The sequence below is a fragment of the Microtus pennsylvanicus genome, chromosome 3, assembly GCF_037038515.1.
Source record: "Microtus pennsylvanicus isolate mMicPen1 chromosome 3, mMicPen1.hap1, whole genome shotgun sequence".
Taxonomy (NCBI): Eukaryota; Metazoa; Chordata; class Mammalia; order Rodentia; family Cricetidae; genus Microtus; species Microtus pennsylvanicus.
The window spans coordinates 87,627,948-87,651,615 of NC_134581.1; the positions used below are offsets into that span (position 1 = coordinate 87,627,948).

The window sequence follows — 23,668 nt, forward strand, 5'->3', positions numbered from 1 at the left end:
TGCAAGGATTTGACATGATGTACATTGATCAAAATGCTACTCTTATAAATTACGCTGATCCAAGACCATCTCGCATTTGAAAAATAATTCCTGAAATGAAAAAAAAAATATGATGCCAAACTGTAAGGAGGCTAGAGCACCATGTTTTCTGATACATGCTTTGGTCACTCATGATGACTCTAACTGAGAAGCTAAAGTCACATATGGACAGCTGGCAGCTATGGACGAATTCTGGTCCTGTTGTCTCAGCGTGGAGTGTGGTCTCTGATTTCTGGTTCCCAATAGAAACAAGCATTGCCTGACTCCGGTCAGGGCTTGGCTCCACTTCCAGGCTTATCTTCTCATCTGAGAATGGATTGTATCTACCCAGTCACTTCTCAACAGGGATGTGGGCAGGAACTAGCCCTAAGGGCTCGTGACAGCAATGTGTTAGTGAATTCTTAGAGACAGGGACCAGGGGCCTGACGTACACAATGATTCTTATGATGCTGGAGAGGGAGGTGCTGAAACGGAGGGACAGAACAGAGGAAGGGAAGAGAAAAGAGGCCGGGTCAGTGGGCTGCACTCCAGGCAGACTATAAACAGTAACAGACAGTACAGCCCTGGCTTGTTAAGGAGCTCCATTGATTCACACGGTTCCCTGACAGAGGGATGACGAGAAGCTGAAACAGAAAGGGCCCATTCATTCATGCAGAACACCAGCCCTCGGCCCCCATTGGCTCTCCATAATGGCTCCAGGCTGATAGCGAGGAGGGGGCCGTGGCAGAGGGAGGAGGAGGTAAAAATGAAAGAAAATGATGACTGCAAGATCATTGTGAAGCAACGTACAGCTGCACGGGCAATTGCATGCAAATGCGACTTCCCTTTTTAGCTGTGTCGCGAATGTCCTCAGAATCATTTTTCTCTCTCCCTTTCACACTCTCTTTCCTCCCCTTCTTCCCTTGTCATCTTCTGGGCTCCCCACTTCTCTGCTCCCCCCTCAGTCACGTTTCACCTTCTTCACCCTTTACCCTTGCTCTCTATTTTCTGTCAGTTCCCTTTTTACCTGTTCCTAGCTTTCCTAGCTGCCAAGTCTCCCTTCCCCTTATTGGTGAGGCTTTCCCTACCCAAGCCTTAGTTCAGCTTTCTTCTCTCTTGCCTTCCTTCCTTCCATTCCTCTCCTCCTCCTCGGCCTCTGCCGCTTCATGAATGAACGGAAAGAACACTCGGGTGAAGGACACTATGAGGGAGCCTGGGTGTGCACGACCAGCCCCTCCTGTCAGTATTGCAGTCACTGACAGATGTGTAAACCTTGGAAAAGAAGTCCATTCATCCCTTCTGAGAGTACGGACGTGAGGCAGAGCAGGAGTGGGAAGTAGTTATGAGTCGGAGGAGGGGAAGGAAGCTGAAGTTATAAATAGGATGGATGAAAGAAGATGAAGAAAAGAGAAAAAAAAACCTAGAGTATTTTTCTCCCTTTCCTTTTATTCAGCATAGCTCGATCAACAAAAAAAAAAGTGCCACAGCTGGAGAAATCATTCGTTCACACGTCTTCATCTCCCATCTTTATTACCCCACAATAGCCTTCCAAAGGACAACCCATCACCAAGGAGAAGTGGGCCACAGACCAGAGAGAATTCCCGCTGCTGCTCCTTCATCTGGACAGCTCACAAGGCAAAAGGCAGACAAGGAAGGCACAAGGTTCTCCCCAGAGCTTTCCATCAGAGGGAGCCTGAGGAAGTGGGAGGTACTGCCTATAGTTGCAAATAGATTGCCACCAACTGGTAGGAAGACAGACCTCGTGGATAGCCTAAGCTGCAATGGAAGGCATGTCAGGCCATCCTAAGAACAGTTATTATCCCTCCAGTCTTCCCATCCCACCCCAAAGCCACAAGCCAAAGGAACCCCAGCTTTTGTCTTGCAGCCGTCAGCTAAAGCACACTGTAGCACATCGCTAACAATTCTTTGCATTTTAAAGCTAAGAATAGATTGATTTGTTAATCATATATTTCACAGAAATTGTCTCGCTGTCCCTGAAGTAGAAGGACAATAAGATGCCATCCCCTCTGGCCAATTGTGTGCTCCTCAATTCAGAAAGAGAAAAACTATGTCTGTCTTTTGGGAAGCAAAGACATTCTCACTTTGGGGTTATGGATGAGTGTGCAGAGAGCCTCAGCTACAAATAAAAGTCAACTTGTAGCAAGCACAAGTACCGTCAGAGCAAAAGTTTAAGGCAAGTAGCAAATCACAGTTGCAATTAGTAGATAAAAACCCTAAATCGTGTGGCATTAATGGTACTCAAGAATTATACAAACTCAGGCATGACTGTGTGGGTCTTCTGCTTTTATAGTTGAAATCTAATTTGTTTGGACTTTTTGTTTTGTTCTTTGAAACAGAGTTTCTCTGTGTAACCCTGGCTGTAATGGAGATTACTCTAGAGACCAGGTTGACCTCAAACCTGGGGATTTGCCTGCCTCTGCCTCCCAACCGCTCCTACCACTGCCCAACTTGTTTGGAACTTCACGTCCTTACATCTGAAGTCTTGAATCTGACCTTTGCAGAGGTGCAGAATCTCTTCCCAGCCTCTTGGTGGAACAGGATGGGCAGCTGAGAGGTTTGCGTTTATGCTTTTAATGCTTGAAGGGACTGAGATAGCAACAAGAAAATGATAGCATAGACGTGATTGCATCCGCAGCCCCGAGGCGAGTCATAGACTACTGCAATTATCACCATTCACGGAGTCAACAAATATTGATGCCATTTTATCCTAGAGATGAGCCAGGGAACTAGAAAGAACCTCCCATACTGCCCTGCCCACCACAGCAGCCCTGCTCATCAAAGCACACCCCACCCACCACAGCAAGTCCCTGCCTGGAACAAGTACCTTTTTTCTGAGTCTCACTGTTCTGTTCATTTCTGCTGCAGGATGAAGCATGGGCAACAAAGCAGATGTTCGTTTTATTTTCCCACTGTTTTACAAGTCATTTACCATAAGTCAGGAGGAGAATAAACAACCACCACAACAAAGAATTCTACTTAGTTTCAGAAATTACCCCCAGTCTCACAGCTTCGCTTGTCTAATTCCTGAGAAATACATATTTCAATATGCAGGCACATGACATTTCTTATGCTAGGAATTTATCCTGACCAAAAAAATAAAAATAAAATCTGACAGATTTGGAATAAAATTCTGACAGATTTAGAACAACTATATGGATTAATAATATATATGGAATAATATGTATACGTATGCATATTATATTTTATATATGTCATTATAGCATGGTTTCAAAGATAATGAAATTTCAAACCGTCGAATTCAAGTTTTACATTTATTATTTTCTTCAAATGCTAATAAGTAAACAAAGACTAATAGAGTTGAAAAGAAATGGAAGTAAGCCCTGAAAACAGAGGCGCACAGGCAACAGCTCGGGCTGCTTTGGTTGGTCCTGGGGCAAACAGGTAGACTTGCTACAGACAGGTCCTGGGGAGTCTCACTCCGCCTTAGGAGAGGGCCACCCTGTAGCTAGCAAATTGGGAAGGGGGACTGGGGAAAGTGCTGGCAGAGATGGGTGGCGAGCAGGAAAAGGCTGGAGAAAAGAGACTGCAGATGCCAGTGGAGCATGAGAACAATGAAGATACAAGAGATGTGTCAGCCTGAAGGAAGGCTGATCCGCCATCTTCTGTCTTTCCAGTTCATCCTTTAGGATGGCAAAATGTGTTTGTCAACAACCACCCGAAACGGAGAAGCAACAGGAAAGTCCACACAAGGCACGAAACTATTTACAAAACAGACCAAAAGCAACCCCTCTTGGGCCGGTTGGTAGTTTCACCTTCCTGCTGGACAATGAAGTAGTGCAAAGTTATCGAGAAGACACGGGGCTTTCCACGGGAGAACAATAGCATCTGTACCCAGGGAAGCTGTGGAGGTGTTATTTCAGAGAAGTAGCCCTCAGCAGATTTCCCTTGCCCTTCAACTCTCTCCACATTCCCAGCTTTTGTTTACGTTCCTACCTGAGCCACAGTGTTCAAGGCCTGTCGGAACTTCCTGAGTGGCGGTCTCATCCCAGACTGGGTAAAGAGGTCTTTGCTGATGATAGCTGGCCTGGAAACCACAAGTCGTTCGAGGATCTTCAAACAGGTTAATAGGCCCCTGCCTCTGTGACCAGTGAAAATAAAAGGGCATGTATTAGGAGAGAACAGTTCTCGATAGCTGAATCCTACTCTAAAAATGACTGTACGCCATCCAGTTACGTGTATGCAGAAACGATCTGTCCTTCAAAAGCAGACACTCATTCCCACATATTTTGCCTGCCACTCACAGGGAATGAGAGGAACTACTGATTTAGATTATGACTTGATTCATTTCCACCCTTACCTTCACACACCTGAGCACCAGCTTTTACAATGTTCAAAAGCCTTCACGGTGAACAGCAGGGCAGGATATTGGCCTGAAAGACTTACGCATTCTGGGCTTTTTCTATCTATATTATCTCCCTCTATAAAAACATCACAAAAGAATGTCCTTATGAGACGACTCCGTGTCATAGAATAGGTGATAAATAAATGCCACAGGAAAGAGAAAAGAATGGATCTCTACCATAAAAACCCATTTCATTTGTTATTAATTGGTAAGGGTAGGTATTGATTATATCAGTTGCTAGCTAAGAATAGTCTATTTCCTGCACTATTTGGAGATTTATGCAACCTCCTTGCTAGCTTTATTAAATTCACACAATATATACTGTGAGAAAACCAAACACGCTATGCAGAAAACCACACTTCACAGTATTTAAAAGTCTCTCCCTTGAAGTCAGATGAATTCTGGTAGATAAAAATTCAAGCACAGGCTGTACTACTTACTCATGTTGTGCAGATCTGGCCCTTCATCTAAACCTTATAAAGTAGGAAAGTTGAGGGGCTGGAGAGATGACTCAGTGGTTAAGTAAGTTGTTCTTCTAGAGGACCTGCATTCAATTCCCAGCACCCTCATGGCCCCTCACAACCACCTGCAATTCCAGTTCCAGGGGATCCAATGTCCTCTTCTGGTCTCTTTGGGTACTTAGCACACATGTGGTACACTGACATACATGTAAGCCAGCACCCACATACATACAATAAAAATTAAATGTTAAAAATATATAAGAAAATTACATATAAAGCAAAATTAAATATAAAATTTATTGAATAAAATTATGTACTTATGAAATGTATGCAATGAGTACTCTATGTAAAGTTTTGTCATCAGTACAAGGTGGGTGTTATCTTAACCAAAGAGTCAGCTGGGCCTGGTGGCGCATGCCTATAGCACCAGGAGACCCCTACAGCATACAGGAGATGCCTATAGCATACAGGAGATGCCTATAGCATACAGGAGATGCCTATAGCATACAGGAGATGCCTATAGCATACAGGAGATGTCTATAGCATACAGGAGATGCCTATAGCATACAGGAGACGCCTATAGCACTAGCTATACAGGAGACTGGAGCAGGAGAAGAGCAAGTTCAAGATCTGCCTGAGCTCTAGGAGGCCGAAACAGAAGCACAGCAAGTTTAAAGGCTGCCTGGATATGTAGAAAGTTCAAGGAAATTAAAGAGATGTGTCACAAAATAAAATTTTTAAATTAAAATGAGGTTTTCCGTAAAAACAAACAAACAAACAAAAAAAGATAATCTGTTTTTATTCTGAAAAAGAAACTGCGAGATTCACAAGATGATACCAATGTCCAAGTCAAAGTGGACAGGGGAAATTCTACAAGGCTGCAACCCTACACAGAGAACTGTAGGTGACTGAGGAAAATTGGGAGCAGGAGAGGTGGTCCTCCCCAAGGAAGAGCACACAAATTAGTTATCCAGTGCTTGAAAACACATATACAAGCAACATTAATGTACTGAGCAGGTTATATTTAGAAATATATGTGTGTGTGTGTATATATACACATATATGAAAATGCACATACAAGTAACATGGCAATACTGAACAGGTTATATTTAGGAATATATATGCATAAACATATATTTATATATGCATGAAATAATTAGTAAAAAAAAGCCATGAATCTGAAGGAGAGCAAGGAGGAATATATGGGGCATGTAGGAGGACTTAGAGGGAGGAAAAAGAAGGGGGAAATCACACACACAAAAATAAAATTAACAAAATTAATTTAAAAAAAAGAAAGAAACTGGAGGAGTTAAAGAAGCTTCAAAGAATAAAGGCACTTGCTGCCAAGCCTAACAACTTTAATTCAATCCCCAGGACCCAGGGAGCAGGCAGAATCTATTCCAGAATGTCCTCTTCTTCCCTCCATATTCTTGCCGTGAGAATATGGGCACCCAGCACACCACACACATACAGTAAGCAAATGTTTTTAAAAACAAACCATGGGGCTTAGGAGATGGGTTCAGTGCTGAAGCTCTGGCTCTGCACACGTGGCAACAAGAGTTTGGAGCCTCATAGCCCACATAAAAAGCTGGATAGGCCACTTGTGATCCCAAAACTCCATGAGTAGAGAGACATGGGGTCCTCCTGGAAGCTGGCTAGTCAAACGAGGTGAATTGGTGAGCCAAATCAGAGAGAGAGACTGCCTCAATAAACAAAGTGGAGAATAATAGAGAAAGCTGCCCAAGCCCAATCTCTGCCATCCACACACATGCATGCACCAACATGCAGAGAACATACACATGTGCACGCACCAATGCCCAGGAGAACATACACAATACACACACCAACACACAGAACATACACACATGCATGCCCCAACATGCAAGAGAACATACACACATGTGTGCACCAACACAGAGGAGAACATACACACGTGCACACACCAACACGTAGAACATACACACGTGCATGCACCAACATGTAGGAGAACATACACAGGTGTACACATACCCCACCTACATACACAGGCAACCAAAACAGAAAAAAAGAAGAAAAACCTGTTTTTTAGACACGTTCTCTCTGTGACTGCCTGCCATCAAGCCGAGGACTCTGTTTTTCAGAGCGAGAGGTAGGGGTCTGCCACTAACCGCAAGTACCTCTGCTGGCACACGCTTCTGAGAAGCCTGTCACACAGTTCTGTATTCTAAACACCTGCCTGTTATTAGACATTTCACGAATCTACTTGCTAGCCATTTCATAGAGTAGAAGAATGACCTTATTACTCAACGGAACCACATCAACAGCTTCCATTCATTACGAAACTGTCCCAGTCAAGGAGAAAGAAGCAGGGTATTAGTGGGTCCGAAATCTGGGTGGTGCAGCCCTATCTCATTGCCTAAAGGGAACCACCTCAACTAAGTTGCCGCACAGAAAGGCTCATCACCTGCGCCCTCCTTTCTTGGTTGCCAATGGAGAAGCATCGGTGAGATGTCTGAGCAACACGACCCATCTCTGCCACAGTCCGAAGAGAAGCATCTGGCAGTTTCTCACTTGCTCATCCCCAAAGGTTGCTGAAAGGAACTGACGTGCACCACACACCTGCCAGCGACAGCTGGCACGCTACACATCCTATGAGGGTGGCCACTATGGATCCCCACCACCACCCTGTAAAGCTAGCACCCTTATCTCCATCTTACAGAAGAGCAAACTGTCACTTGGAGGAGGAAAGCAGATTGGCATAGGCCGCTCGTGCTTATAAAATGATGGAGACCGAAATCTAACCCTGGTCTGGTTGGTTTCCAGCTGCCTCTTCTTCTACATATACAACACGAAGCTGTGTGGCTCAAAACTGATTGTTAGAAGCCAGCCATGGTGACACTTATTTGTACTCTTCATATTTGGGAGGCTGAGGCAGGAGAATGACTAGTTTTAGCCCAGCCTATGCTACAGAGCAAGACTCTGCCTCGGTAAAGCTAATTCCATAATCTATGTGTCTATTCCATAGTAAGTGCTTGATGAATTATGCCAAGGTGATGTCACAGAACTAATATGTCGGGTACACTTAGGCTAGGCCAAGTATTATGTGGACTGCTAAAAGTATAACAGGACTGTGAGATGAACCACACCCTTAGGAGCTGCTGCCTAATGGTTTTCTCCTAGATTGAAACATTCCATTCTTCAGGGAAGCTTCTAAAGCAGGAAGGTTAAACTACTCAAATTAGTTTCAGGGGGTCCCTGAAACTGATGAGATTCCCGAGGCCCCTTCCTGACACAGTAAGCAATTAAAGCTGCCAGAACTTTTCTGAGAAGCAAAGTTGAGTTGCAAAGAAGACTCTGAGACCAGACCAGCTGCCTGGAAGAAGTAGAAACCAGCCAAACTCGCTGGAAGAGCAACTGAGTCACTTGGAAGGCATGCTCCAACCTCCTTAGCTGCTTGCAGGATTTGGAGCATGCTCGAGGTGCTCAGATTCTGTGAGCTGTCACGCCTGCTGGGGTGGGCCTTGGTGATGCAGCTGCCTTTGAGTCATTTCTGCTTCTATAAGTAACCCCAAACCTATACTCCTGTAAGTAACCCCAATGACACTCATTGGCTCACCAAGATGGACTTTGGTGGTATCCGTACTCTCCTCCGTCATGAGATAGTGTGAGTAGAAGAGGGCTTTGTCCCCCCAGGTCAAGCATTGTCACTCAACAGGAGCACACAGAAAAACAAACAGGAAGTTCTAGTGAGAGGGTGTGGCAACACTAAGGACCCTTTGTAGGGGAAAGGGAAAGTAGCAGAGAAGAATTTCTAGAGAAAACGGACTAAGAAGAGAACCAGGGATTGACGGCGCTGAACAGTCGAGCAATCAAAGAGTGAAGAAGATGGCAGGCCTACAGTTCAAGACAGACCACAACTTCAGAAGGAGGAATGAAAAGAGGCTTGGGTGGGTCAGAGAAAGCTGGAGACTGTTAGTTGGTGGGAGCAAACCTTGGAGAAAAACATGATCTTGGGCATCCTGCAATGAGGTAAGCATGGATGATTAGAGCCGAGGTAGAAGTAAGCCATGCACACCAGAAGGAGGATGTGTATGTGACTTATGAACTCAACACACTCTAGACAGATTCACTTGATGGTGCTACGTAGGATGGATTGGGCGGTAGAAGAAGAAGAAGAGGTGGCACGGTCATTAAGGACCCTGTCAAGCTACACAGAGAGCTTAGGCAAGAACACAAATCTGTGTTCTTGACCCAGACATCATTTTATTTTCGAATTCTTTAAACTAAATGTTTATTTCCATAATGCACTTTTACCTCGATCATAGTTTTTTAAATTATATTTAAAATAGTCTTCAGATTAATTGCTGACTTCGAGTACCCACCCCACCTGAAGCCTCATTAATCTTGCCTAATCCAGTTATGAAGAAAGACTTACATGTGTGCCACCACAGAGGCGAAGGTGGAAACAGCCATATGGTATGCTAAAAAAAAGAATCAGCATGATTTTTTTTTTGAATGAGGCAATGAAAGAAAAAAAGAAAAAGAAATCTAAGATACACCGAGGGCTTGCTCTGGTCCAGTGAAAACACTGAGCTGTGTGGCATGTGTAAGGAGGGTGGAAGACAGTGTCACTTTGGGTCCTGTTCAGGTAGAGGAATGGCAGAGCAACTTGGTAGAGAAGTTTCTTCAGACAGGAAAGAATGAAGCTAGAGCTGATTGCATAAAGGGCATGGTTTGAGCACAGATTCAAGGAAATTGGCAGGTGAAGCAAAAGGGAAAATGATAAAAGACAGTTCTTGTGGCTGTTGCTTTTCTTGTCACTGTACAAAAATGCCTGGCAGACATGACTCAAGGGAAGAAAGGTTTACTCGACCTCAAAAGTCCACAAAACCTCAGTCCACCATGCCAGGGAAGACCAAGTCAAGCCTCTCAGTCTGTGTCATGGTAGTGTGCTGTGGTAACTTGTTCCACAGCAGCTGACCAAGAAGAACCAGGCAGGAACAGGGATGTTTCAGGGCCACGCCTCGTGACCCCTTGTGTCATTCAGGCCCCACCTCCTGAAGGTGCAATGGCTTTCAAAATCATAACACAAGCTGGGGAGCCAAGCCTCTAAAATATGAATCTGTGGGGGGATAGTTCAGATCTACAGGTCTGTAATGACAGGAGAAATAAGGGTATAAACACAAAGTCAATGGTATAGAAGGAAAAACAGTGTCTGCAGATGTGTTGGCCAGCAGCAGAGCTTCAAGCACCGGTGGTAACTAAGCATCCACAAAGAAAGAGTGGGAACCATGTAGCCAACGAATAACAGCCCCTTGAAGTTTCCACCATGCTTTCTCTCTCTCTTTACTGTGTGAAGAACAATTCAGCAAACATTACTGAATGAAAAGCATTATGGGAGAGCATCCAGGAACCTGCAACCCAAACATCTCTCCTACCTAATTCTGAGAGCCAGAAGACCAAAGACACAGCTTTGCCACTGTTGTGCTCAAAGGATGGGCTAAATGTCCTAGCCGTTTCCTCAGAGGACCGCGTCCCCTCTTCTAATGGGGAAAGGCTATCTTGTCCGTGCCGTCCCTCTGCCACTCTGACCATGCATCAGGGTCAGGTCTGGCAACTTTGCAGCTACTGTTCCTTCTGGACTGCAGGCAGCTGTGTCTCCAGAGCCACCATTTCCCCTCCCCTTCTAGTCTTGCTACATCCCAAAGCCATTCTAGTTGTTCATAGTCCCATTAGTCTCCCCCAAATTAAAAGAGGGACTCAGGGAATATTTTTATACTATCAAATCACAAACATCTGGAGTCAGTGTATGTGTGATAGTGTGTGATCTCTTTTCCCAGCACCTCTCCAGCTTCAGCCAAGCAGCCTTCAGGTTGCAGGTGTTTGTCTATTAACTCCCTCCTCCCTCTCCTTTCCTTATATCTGTATAGAAACACTGCCTGTCCTTCGGTTGACAACTGAGGCCCATGGTTTAGCCTCAAGCCATAAACATAGAAGGCACACACACACACACACACACACACACACACACACACAAAACCACTTTAAGTTGTTTTTCAATCCAGAATTAGAGTGGAGTCAGCACTGGGCAGGATGGACTTTGTGCTTTGTCATCTAGGATAACTGTATCATGTTCTGGGAATGTCACAGACACTCATACCCTCTACCAGGAACACAGAGGCCTATAACGCAGGAAGCTTGTGTGTAAGTCCTGTTCCACTGCCACAGAGCTCCGTAACCTCTGGCCTGTCACTTGACCTCCTTAAGCTTTTGCTTCCGGAGGAGGATAGCTTGCCGATCTGCAAGTTCCTTGCCAACTCAAACTCTCCATTTTGCTGACCTGAACACATTCCTGCTCCTGACCTTGTAACTGACCTTGTAACTTCATCAGATCAACAGCTCCATGCGACAAGAGGAGAAAGCCTATTGGGCCAAAAGTTGCCAGAGTCAGAATGTGAGTTCACTACAGTGTCCCTGTCACGTTCACATCGTATCCTCATGCTTCCCAAAGTCAAGTTCAGTGTTTTCCTCCCAGATGACCTACTATTCCGAAGAGAAGAGAAAATGAAGCTTAGGCAGTTCTGGAGGTTGAGCAGCTACCGGGCTCTCATGTGGTGTAGATTATAAAACACTGCCTTGCATCAGCACAGACTTCTACTAGATTCTGAGGTCTCTCAGCCTTGGGAGATGCAGCGTGAAGCAGCATTTCCTTACCCTGACTGACAAGCATGTCAGCTAGAACTCTTCTGGCAATGCTAAGGATGAATTCTGATCAGGCTGTGTTTGGCCTCAGAAGGGCACAGGGACAAGAGCTGATTCTTGGGCACACTCGTCCTACTGAGAGGTGGGAAGGGAGGCATAGCCAAAGTCCTCTGAGCTCTCCTGAGTGTGACTGTGAAGGAGGAGGGACAAAAGGGTGGTATGGCCACCAGGAGAGGCAGGAACATACAAAATAGCAAAGTCCCAAGGGGCAATTTTAATTTTAGACTCAAGGCCAGGAAATTCTTTTTAAAACAATGAGGGTGACAGGCTTGGGCCCTGGGGAAAGGGCAGGCTTGACCCTCTGCAGGCTTCTGAGAAAGAAAAAGAAGCAGGAGGGAGGGCCCAGGAAGACAGTGTCTAGTGTGCCCTTCACGTGGCTTTAGGCTTCCCTGAAGGCCCCTTCGTGCCAGCCAACAACACACGGGCCTCTCCACTCACATCAGACTCTCACTGAGACCCAGTCAAGGGGCATGGATGGCCTGAAACATGAAAAGGCCCTAAGAGACTGAAGATATTACTGTCTTGTTAAGGACTCTGAAGTAAGATGAAAGTTATTTGCTCCGTTTTGAACTACTGGAATCTCTAAGTCGCCACTCACTCAGCCAGAATCCCTTAAACCTGTTCTCACACCTTGATGGGATGACAGTTGCAGGTACCCCATGATGTAAATCACGTGGTAATGCTGACATGGAGCCTTGGGGTAAAATGCAGCTTTGCAGTTTTCTCAGCAGTCTGTATAATGGAGTTCTGAGCCCTTCCTAGATCAGGGGAGGTCAGCTTTTCATAATCAAGGTATGTGGATACATGAATGAAAGTTGGTTTTAAGTTTTCATATGCTGCCAAGTTATCTTTTTGAAAAATGAGTAGAGCACACGTCTTAAATAACAGCACTCAGGAGGCGAAGGCCAGTTTGAGGCCAGTCTGGTCTACTAAGTGAGTTCCAGACCCTGCCTCAAAAAATGAATACAATAGCAAGGACTTCCTATGGTTGAATGTGTTCCCCCAAACCTATTTCTGAGACTCATTCACCAATGTCATAACGTGAAAAGGAGGTGACAGTCATGGTGGGGGGCACCTCACTGAGAGTGAAAGAGCCCTTGTAAAAGGGCTCCAGAAAGTAGTTCAGTCCCTCCCAGCCCTCGGCCATGTGGGAACAGAGCATTAGTCCCTTTAGAAGATGCAGCAATGAGGCGCCATCTTGGAAGGAGAGCCTGAGACAACACAAGACCCAGAACCTATCAATGTCTTGATCTTGAATCGTCTTAACTTCCAGAACTGTAGCAGTAACTCTATCTTTATAAATTTCCTGGTCTCATAAATTTAGTGATAAAAACAAAAACAGATTTAAAAAGAGGTATGTGTCGTATCTTTGCTTTGTGGCATTAAAAAGTTAGGCAATTCAGTTAACCATGCAGGGTCTTTATTTTCTGATGTTGTACCATCCAGTGTGTGTCCTGACTCTGAAATTATCTAGTTTACACTGACTGATTCTAATAGTTCAAAAAAAAAAAAAGCCCTGTTCTCTAAGATGCTAGAAAGGTAGGGGAATGGATAAATACATAGATAAACATATACATATATTTGCACTCTATTATACTTCCATAATTTCACCATAAAGCCATCATCACCCCCAAAAAACAAGAAAAAGGGAAAACACATTTTATGGTTTCTATTGTGATTCTGACTTTCTTTCCAGTGTTCGCACTTTCTTAAATCACTAACTCCAATGCTGCAAGACTCCCACAGAGCTGGGATGGTACCTAGAATGGCCTAACAGCAGCAAGCATGGTGGCTACACAAACAGCCTGGAGATATGATTATTCCATGAACACACTCAAAACTGGACTCCCGAAGCAAGAATGGCGGGCAGGCTATCCACAGCCAGAGCCGCCGCTAAGAACAGAGTTGCTGCCCAAGGAGGCCCAATTAAACTCAGCTACTCTAGATAAGAGAAGCAGGTCTGGTTACCCAATGGGGCTGTAAACCACCAACCTATGACAAGAGAATTTTGATCTGGTGGCAAGAGGGCTCTTTCTCATTCAGGGGAGCATGAAGCAAGATTTCCCAACACGAATGTCACCACCTGTACCCTAGTGGTTCCATCTTGTTCTGACAACACCCTTGTAGAGACACCCCGTAAAAATCGTCTCTATTCCTCCCCACTCCAAGAGTCTTCTTAACACAACTTAAGAACCCAGAACAGAAAGAAGAGACGTGGGGAAATGGTAGGAAAATGGAATTAATTGAGCTCATGTTCGTGGAGGCATTGGCTAAGAGAGTGCCCAGAGAAGCAGCACTGTGACCTTCATGGTAGGTTATAGTCGCCCGTTCTGTAGGCAAGACTGGTGTGGTTTAGAGCATTAATAGTTTGCTCACCATTGCTGCTTAAGGACTAATCGATGAGGCCGTTCTGCCTCCAGTGCTCGAGTACTTTCTGCAGCAATCATGGGCGAGGATGCTCTCATTTGAACTATTCTCTAAAACCAAGCAAGAATTTAAGCACTGTGAGGGTACGCGCTAGCGTGGACCCACTGAAGTTGCCTGGACAACAAAGGCCCAGCTCTCCTCTCACAGACTGTAGGAGCAGATTCCTGCTGAGAATCTGCTGAGCTCCAGCGACTTCCCACCCTCACTCTCTCATGCTCATCCACCCTCTTCACGCATGCTCTCATGCTTAAGGTAACTCTCTCGTCTTTGCACTACAGCAGAAGGGTCTTCAGTAGAGACCGTCCCGTATTCTGTGACTTATCCGATCCTAGAATAGAACCTAATGAATGTCTTTGGTTGTTGTTGCTTATGTGTTTGTTTACAAATTACACAGTCTCAAGAATTGTGTTTTAGCAGAGAAAAAAAAAGGAATATAATCCAGGGGCATTCCACAGCTGCCTGCTCTGGGATCACAAGTTCCACCTAATACCTGCTATAAATAAGGCAAGAGGAAAGAGGAAATTGGGTTCCCCTTCTGCTAGTCAGAGTATCTGAAGACAGGAGCAAGGAGGTGTGTGTGTGTGTGTGTGTGTATGTGTGTGTGTGTAAGAGAGAGGGGAGTGTGTGGATGTGTGTGTGTGTGAGAGAGAGTGTGAGTCTGTGGTGTGTGATGGAGAGAGAGAAAGAGAGAGGTGTGTGTGCATGTGTATGTGTGCGTGTGTGTGATGGAGAGAGAGGTGTGTGTGGGGGGATCTGTTAATCAATCAATCACAATGGGAGGGAAAATAGAATATACAAACGAGGCCAGACTGGGAGCCAGAGACATGTAATTCCAGTGATACAATAGGGTGAGACTGGATGATCACAAGTTCAAGGTCTGCCTAGGCTACAGAGAATTTAAGAGCCATATGAGAAGATTAAGTAGATCCTGTGTCAGATTTTTTTTTTAATTAAAAAGAGGACTGACTGGAGGTATATGCCTGGGAAGCAGGAGACTTCCCTAGCATGCTTGAATCTCAGGCTCAATCGTCAGAACTAGGTATTGCTTTACTCTACATAACACAACAGCTGTCAGACAAGGCAAGATGGCTTACAAAACGTAGATATATTTCAAAGTAAGTGTGATGAGCGTGGAGGCACGTGTGCAGGAGCATGTAGAGGTACATGTGGAGGAGCGTATGGAGGAACTGTAGAGGAGACATGTGTGGAGGAGGAGGCATGAGTGGAGGAGGCATGTGTGGAGGAGGAGGCATGAGTGGAGGAGGCATGTGTGGAGGAGGAGGCATGTGTGGAGGAGGCATGTGTGGAGGAGGAGGCATGTGTGGAGGAGACATGTGTGGAGGAGGCATGTGTGGAGGAGGCATGTGTGGAGGAGGAGGCATGAGTGGAGGAGGCTTGTGTGGAGGAGGAGGCATGTGTGGAGGAGGAGGCATGTGTGGAGGAGGCTTGTGTGGAGGAGGAGGCATGTGTGGAGGAGGAGGCATGTGTGGAGGAAGAGGCATGTGTGAAGGAGGCATATGAGGAGGAGGCATGTGTGGAGGAGGAATGTGTGGAGGAGGAATGTGTGAAGGAGGCATGTGTGGAGGAGGAGGCATGTGTGGAGGAGGAGGCATGTGTGGAGGAGGAGGCATGAGTGGAGGAGGAGGCATGTGTGGAGGAGGAGGCATGTGTGGAGGAGGAGGAATGTGTGGAGGAGGAGGCATGTGTGGAGGAGGAATGTGTGGAGGAGGCATGTGTGGAGGAGGAGGAATGTGTGGAGGAGGCATGTGTGGAGGAGGCTTGTGTGGAGGAGGAGGCATGTGTGGAGGAAGAGGCATGTGTGAAGGAGGCATGTGTGGAGGAGGAGGCATGTGTGGAGGAGGAGGCATGTGTGGAGGAGGAGGAATGTGTGGAGGAGGAATGTGTGGAGGAGGCATGTGTGGAGGAGGAGGCATGTGTGGAGGAGGAGGCATGTGTGGAGGAGGAGGCATGAGTGGAGGAGGAGGCATGTGTGGAGGAAGAGGCATGTGTGAAGGAGGCATATGAGGAGGAGGCATGTGTGGAGGAGGAATGTGTGGAGGAGGAATGTGTGAAGGAGGCATGTGTGGAGGAGGAGGCATGTGTGGAGGAGGAGGCATGTGTGGAGGAGGAGGCATGAGTGGAGGAGGAGGCATGTGTGGAGGAGGAGGCATGTGTGGAGGAGGAGGAATGTGTGGAGGAGGAGGCATGTGTGGAGGAGGAATGTGTGGAGGAGGCATGTGTGGAGGAGGAGGAATGTGTGGAGGAGGCATGTGTGGAGGAGGCTTGTGTGGAGGAGGAGGCATGTGTGGAGGAAGAGGCATGTGTGAAGGAGGCATGTGTGGAGGAGGAGGCATGTGTGGAGGAGGAGGCATGTGTGGAGGAGGAGGAATGTGTGGAGGAGGAATGTGTGGAGGAGGCATGTGTGGAGGAGGAGGCATGTGTGGAGGAGGAGGCATGTGTGGAGGAGGAGGCATGAGTGGAGGAGGAGGCATGTGTGGAGGAGGAGGCATGTGTGGAGGAGGAGGAATGTGTGGAGGAGGAGGCATGTGTGGAGGAGGAATGTGTGGAGGAGGCATGTGTGGAGGAGGAGGAATGTGTGGAGGAGGAGGCTTGTGTGGAGGAGGAGGCATGTGTGGAGGAGGCATGTGTGGAGGAGGAGGCATGTGTGGAGGAGGCATGTGTGGAGGAGGAGGCATGTGTGGAGGAGGAGGCATGAGTGGAGGAGGAGGCATGTGTGGAGGAGGAGGCATGAGTGGAGGAGGAGGCATGTGTGGAGGAGGCATGTGTGGAGGAGGAGGCATGTGTGAAGGAGGCATATGAGGAGGAGGCATGTGTGGAGGAGGAGGCTTGTGTGGAGGAGGAGGCATGTGTGGAGGAGGAGGCATGTGTGGAGGAGGAGGCATGTGTGGAGGAGGAGGCATGTGTGGAGGAGGCATGTGTGGAGGAGGAGGCATGTGTGGAGGAGGCATGTGTGGAGGAGGAGGCATGTGTGGAGGAGGAGGCATGTGTGGAGGAGGAGGCATGTGTGGAGGAGGCATGTGTGGAGGAGGAGGCATGTGTGAAGGAGGCATATGAGGAGGAGGCATGTGTGGAGGAGGAGGCTTGTGTGGAGGAGGAGGCATGTGTGGAGGAGGAGGCATGTGTGGAGGAGGAGGCATGTGTGGAGGAGGAGGCATGTGTGGAGGAAGAGGCATGTGTGGAGGAGGCATGTGTGGAGGAGGAGGCATGTGTGGAGGAGGCATGTGTGGAGGAGGAGGCATGTGTGGAGGAGGAGGCATGTGTGGAGGAGGAATGTGTGGAGGAGGCATGTGTGGAGGAGGAGGCATGTGTGGAGGAGGAGGCATGTGTGGAGGAGGCATGTGTGGAGGAGGAGGCATGTGTGGAGGAGGCATGTGTGGAGGAGGAGGCATGTGTGAAGGAGGCATATGAGGAGGAGGCATGTGTGGAGGAGGAGGCATGTGTGGAGGAGGAGGCATGTGTGGAGGAGGAGGCATGTGTGGAGGAGGAGACATGTGTGGAGGAGGAGGCATGTGTGGAGGAGGAGGCATGAGTGGAGGAGGAGGCATGTGTGGAGGAGGAGGCATGTGTGGAGGAGGCATGTGTGGAGGAGGCATATTGGAGGCATGTATGTGGAGGCAAGAGAACAGCGTTATGGAGTCAGTTTTTCTACCATCTTTATGTCTTTTCTGGAAACGTAACTCTACCCACTGAGCCATCTCTCCAGCCTACCATTCACTGATATGATACATTTACAAGTTTGTATTTTTACAATTTTTAGGACAATTTCTGAGATTGTTTTTATTTGAAAAATAAAGACATCATTTTTATATTTACAAATAAAGTATGGCTGAATTATGGTGAGAGAGTAGGGACTTTTCCACATGATCACTCCACCCTCAAACAAACACAGATGTCTCCTAAACATAGAGTCTTATCAAAAGAAATTCTAAATGTCGATTTCACCTAACCTCTTGGGCACCAGTACATTCCATGTGGTACAGTACAGAGGGTGCCCACTCTTGGCCCTGGGCATTTTGCTATGTGTCTCAAAACCTGCAGCTCCAAGAAGAGGTGAGTGGGCAGTTATTACCCCTGCTTTCTGTGCTTGGGGTGCTTCCTAGTAGCCTGGCCACATGATCCCCAAATAAGGTCAGTAATTCCTGACAGCCTCCTCCACACATCCTCCTTTTCAGGAAGATGGTCACAATCGAGGTCATGTTTAGTTAAAACTCTAACTGTTTAGCTCCCTCATGGTTGCCCTTCTCCAGGTAGGCCAGCAGGGTGCCATGCGAAGAAGGATGACGCATGAGAGGACTAACAAACCAGCACTGGAGGAACTTCCAGAGCCCACGAGGGCTAGCCAGAATAGCATAACAGGAAAGAGCACTTCCTCCGTCACATGAAAGGGTCCTGCACACCACCCATGTAAGTACCTGGAAGCTGAACCTCTCCCACACAAAAGCCAGACAGCTTCCAAAAGTGTTGTTTCTTTACCTCCTGGCTGTGACATCACATCCTTCTTTACAGTTTCCCCCAAGGAGCTGACCTAACAAGCCAGAAAACTCAGGCCCTGCTTTTGACAGACTGGCCCTGAGGCAGAGAACATCAATGGGCCGTTACTTGAGAGCCACAGAGCTTTGACAATCATGACTGAGATTGCTTCAAGTATGCGTCTAGAACAGCAAGGGACCAGAGAATGTTAATGTGACTTCTAGCTCAAAATTTGAGACTCGGCTACCTGGTCATCTTTCAGAACTAGAAAATACTACTTATTTGTCTATTGAGACAGCTGTTAAGTGGAACCTTCTGGAATAGAGACATTGTCTTGGTTTTCAAAGCAATGGTTTACAAGCAAACCAGAGCAGCTTCAAGCAGTCTGGGCATATAGGATGGTCCGCCCTCAAATGTGAGGACCAGCATCTTTGACTGAAGGACACCTGACTTAAGAGCTTCCTGTCTTTGCCGTGGGGCTGTTGGAGTACTGTGGGAACTTAGCTATATCCCTGGCCTCTCCTAACAAGTGACAGAAGCACGTCCCCAAACTGGGCGGCGCAGCATGTGTCTAGGCATCATGCGATATCTCCTTAGGAGGAGTCACGTCCACTGAAGCTACCGCCACCAGATCCTGGAGTCCTGAATTTCTCCTTTATATTCGTGTAAAACGTAGAGAACCTCACATTACAACTCCCCCAAGAGGTCCAGAGTTGAATCCCTGGCTTCTCCGAGTCTCCAAGGGTGGGAAGAAATGTGTAGAGACTGAGCAGGTCAGGGAAGGAGGCGGGGAAGAGCTCATCACTCACCAGCATTGCAGGACGTGGGGTGGAGAAGGTGGTGGGGCTGCCCACGGTGGAATCCACATAGTAGCTCATTATGTGCTCCACACCTGTGCAGAAGAAAAGATTGACTGGGCCTCTGGCTGTACATGGGCACAGGGACATTAACCCCCGCAAGGCATCCAAATCTTAGACCCCGGCATCTCCCCTAGGAGCCAACTTGTTAGCTTCTTTGTGAGGCTGAAAAGTCAACAGGATACAGAAAGGTGGGAAACCTAAACCAGGGAAGGACAGGGTGGGACAGACCCTAGCTGCAGCCAGCCAGTGTGGGTCACAGACCTTGTCTGTGTGCTGCAGAAAGTGACAGGGTCTTAAAAAAAAAAGATCCCTTTGACTGGATTTCTGGACAGGGACCAAGTCTTGTGCGTCTTTTAAAATAAGATCTCCATGAATGTTTCACATGTCCCCAACTCCACCCAGATCTGGCACACTGCAGGAATTCCATATGGAGTAAATAAATTATTGATAGAAGCCTTTACAGAGGCTGCATTAGGGAACGGAAAAAGAAAATGCTTCCACAAGGAGCCTCCAGCCCCAGGCACAGAGACAGGCAGAAGCTCGTAAAACAGGCTGGACAAATTTATTTGATATAAAGAGAAGGGCTAGAAAAATCATTCTTGCTGAGAGCTATTATCTGTATCGGAGGCCTGAATGAGAAGAATGTTCTGGAATGTTCTAATTTAGAGGGATTTTTCCAATGAGCTGCCGGTCACCAAGAAAATCACTGATATATCAAACATTTCTGTTGAGTTGAGTGCTCTCCAGAGTGCAAAAGTTCAGACACTTTCATAAATTCAATACTACACATGAAAATGTGCCTCTCTTGAATGATTGAGAAGATTACATTCCGAGGCCTATCGTTCAGAGGCCAAATTCCTATTGTTGGGAAGTGACATTTCATCCTAACTGCTCTCCAGTTCCTGTCTGCCCTTGCCCCTTCATTCCTGTGTATGCTCAAATCAATCAACCTATTTCAAGAAAACACAGAAAGTTCAGAGGTGGGTTTTATGTCCAATCACAATTCCAATTCACTCTCTTAATAGTGCCTAATAGTCAACGGCATACCCACTTGCACAGAAATTGTAGTCCGGACTTGACAATATGCAATTCTGCTCGCCAAGGGCTTGACCAACTGAGCCACAGCATCCGTTGGGTGAGAAATTTGAGTTTATAAGGCAGAACTTATCCTAGAGCTGTGGGGTTTTGCTTATGAGATGTCTTTCCTCCTCTTCCTTCCCATCCCTAGGCCCCAGCAATGCCTGGAGCAAGTGAAAGAGCTAGTCCTGTGGTCATAAAAGCCTGAGAGCTCTCCATGATCCCCAGCAGCTGCAGCCCTCCGGAGAGCAGTCCCTGCCCTGGCACAAGAGAGCCAACTCTGTTAGTGCAGGTGTGGGTTAGCCAGCCCTGAGGCTCTGAGCACAGGAACGGTCTCCCCACTTCACATCTGTCTTGTGGTGGCATGAGTTGGGGGATGAATCCCTCTGGCCTGCCCATCAATGTCTGAGGAGGTGTGAGAGCTGCCCCTACGGTCATAAGAGTGGGCGAACTATCCCTGACCCCCCCCCCCGCCCACCAGCTGCAACACTTAGAAGAACAGGCCCTACACCTCACCAGGGCCACAGAAGAGAGCCAGCCCTGTCCGAGCAGGTGTGGGTGAGTCAGCCCTGAAGTCGTGAACACGGGAGAGCTGTCCCCGCTTCTCATCTGGCTGACCAACCCTACAGCTGCCCAGGCCTGGACCCAGTGTGATGGCTTGGCCCGCCCCATCCTCCCCCTCATCTGTGATCTGCTGGAGCACCTGACCTGCGGACCCAATGCTGCAGGATCTCCAAAACATAGGGCAACAACAGGATATTCAGGAAGGGGGGTCTAGCGAGGGCCCAGCATTGAGAAGGTAATAGAAGCCAGAGGCCTCCAACCAGACCACTGACTCTGCAATGAACACCTGGGAGTAAAGATACAAGGACAGAGGGGTTCCCGGCGTGACTCACTGTGTCACACCACAGTTTCCATGACAAGATTGTTTTTTTAAGTTTTTTCCCTTTTTAATTTTTATTTCCTTTTTTTCTCTTAATTTTGTTTTTTTAATTTGGGGAGTATGCAGTGGCAGAGAACGAATGCGAAAGGCGGGGAAATGAATGGGATCAAGGTGCATGATGTAAAAGACACAGGAAAAACAAGCTAATTGATGAATTTAAAAAGATGTCCTACCTCCTCAAAACACAGGATAATCCAAATAACATTAGCCAAAAACAAACAAACAAACAAAAATCAGTCTGTTAAAAACCAGGTAAGTAAGAGTTCTAGGTCTCTAGGTTTCATCCTTGTTTCCGCTGCAGCTGATGGACCCGGGAAGAACTCCTCAGAAGAGACACTGAATGACTGAAAAAGATCCAGGATGGCCGGTCCAAAAACACTGTTTTTACCTGTCTGTCACCTCTGGCCCATTCAGTGCTCTTCCTAAAATTAGTGAGCAGCTCCATGTCTCAGACTGAAAATTCGATACAGACAACATGGATCCTCATGGGTCTGTCCCATGATAGTATCCAGATACCCGACGGTCCCTCCCTCACTGATGCATTCCCTCTTGCTAGTTTTTGGTTTTGTTTTCATCTGAAAATTAACTTTAAAGCTCTTAACAAAGCACCTTCAAAACATACAGATCTCTACAAGGATGAGACCCAATAGCTGCATTGACTATGCCACACTGCAAATGGCTTATCACGATGAAAATCCCTCAAGAAAAGCCGCCAGCCCTCCAGGGTCCTGCAGGATGACCTGTACCTTTGTACTGGAAACATCCAGGCGTGAGGGAATGCTACTTCACGGGAGCCATTCGACCTTCTGGTGTCCCTGCAGGCCTGTCCTCCCTCTCCTAGCTCCACAGCGGGCTCTATTAGGAATCTATTTATTCCTTCAATAGTTATTCTACGCCTCCTATGAAGCAATGTGCTGGGCCCTTGAGACACACTAGTAAACAAATACAGATTCCTGACCTCCTGGCCCCTGGCTTCTAACAGGGAGCAGAGGGCTGAGAAAGGCAGTGTCTGGAGCCTGTGGCTTCAGAAGTGGAGAAGACAAATTCACATGCAACTCTATCATAGTGTGATTGGTACTTTACCAAAAACTATGGAAAATATAAGCAGTGGTTGGTTCTGCGGGGCACATGGAATAGGGAGTCATGGACCACCACAGAGGGAGATGCCACTGCGCGGTCCTGTGAATCACTTAGACTCCCTCAGCAGCAACGGACCGCCACCCTTCTGAATGTCCAGTTTACTTCCATATTCACAAGAGAAAGAACTTTGCGAACTGGCAGCCTGTGCCAGAGCCCAGCTCCAAGACAACAAGAGTTTCTGTCTGCCAGCCAGACAGCACTCCCCTTCATAGCAACACTGGACGGAGGGAGGGAGGGAACCTCTGGCCGAACATCTGCTGCGTTCTGTGCTGGACCATCCTCTCCACAGCATGAATGACACTTCCCTTGGGGAAAAGCCCTTTGCCCAGGGAGGAAACTAGAAAGAAGGAGTTGCCAGGGATCTCAAGGGCTCTCATCGCAGGAAATAACTCTGAGACAGAAAGCAATTGCTGCTTTATTATTTTTTTGGAGAAAGAAAAAAAGAACCTGCCCCTTTTCCAGCTTGTAGATTGTGACACAGAACAGCTGCTGGAGACCTAACCCTTTCTGAAGATCCAAAAGGGGTGTGTGTGTGTGTGTGTGTGTGTGTGTGTGTGTGTGTATCCGTGGGTGTGTGAGTTCTCCCCCCCCCCCCGCTCCCTTGGCTTTTTGGCCAACAGGAACTCCCTCCCACATGACAACTTCTTGAACATCAACCGGACTTGAACATTTTGTCTTGGTTTTGCACATGTGTATTACCTAAATAGAAAACAACTGTGCTGTGTGATTTTAAGTCTTACTGTGCAGCCGAGAAGCAGCTCTGAACCCTGTCTTGGTGCAGGGATGATGGGAACGTATGGTAACAGTAAGCCATGCACAGCTAAACTCATTTTTCCTCAACAGAACTAGCTAGCATTGGCCAATCAGCAGAATGGGTTCTTCCAAAAGGAGACTACTAAGCCATTCTCCCAACCTTCCACCCCCCCCACAGAGCCCTGCTGTAGCCTCCAAAGCCTTCCACTGCATACCTCAGTTTCTCCCTCCGCTGTACTTCTTTGGTCGCCATGTTTCTGGAAATGCCCTCTGTCCTCCGGTTCCTCCAGAACTGTGAGTCCCACATCTCCTGAGGCCTCCAGGCCTGTGTCAGACCCTGTGCCCCCACCCCTCACTCAGCCACTCTTCACCC

The 23,668-nt window shown here is 47.2% G+C and overlaps 1 protein-coding gene across 1 annotated transcript in view; it reads right to left on the reverse strand.

The window, feature by feature from the left end:
* Positions 1–23,668, reverse strand: part of Ets1 (ETS proto-oncogene 1, transcription factor) — a 122,853-nt gene that overhangs the window by 89,908 nt on the left and 9,277 nt on the right. The window contains exons 2-3 of the mRNA XM_075966418.1: positions 19,332–19,414; positions 3,994–4,138 (exon numbers count right to left, since the gene is read on the reverse strand). Of these exons, the coding sequence (XP_075822533.1) occupies positions 3,994–4,138; positions 19,332–19,400 (214 nt within the window). The 5' untranslated portion in view covers positions 19,401–19,414. The remainder of the gene's footprint in view (positions 1–3,993; positions 4,139–19,331; positions 19,415–23,668) is intronic.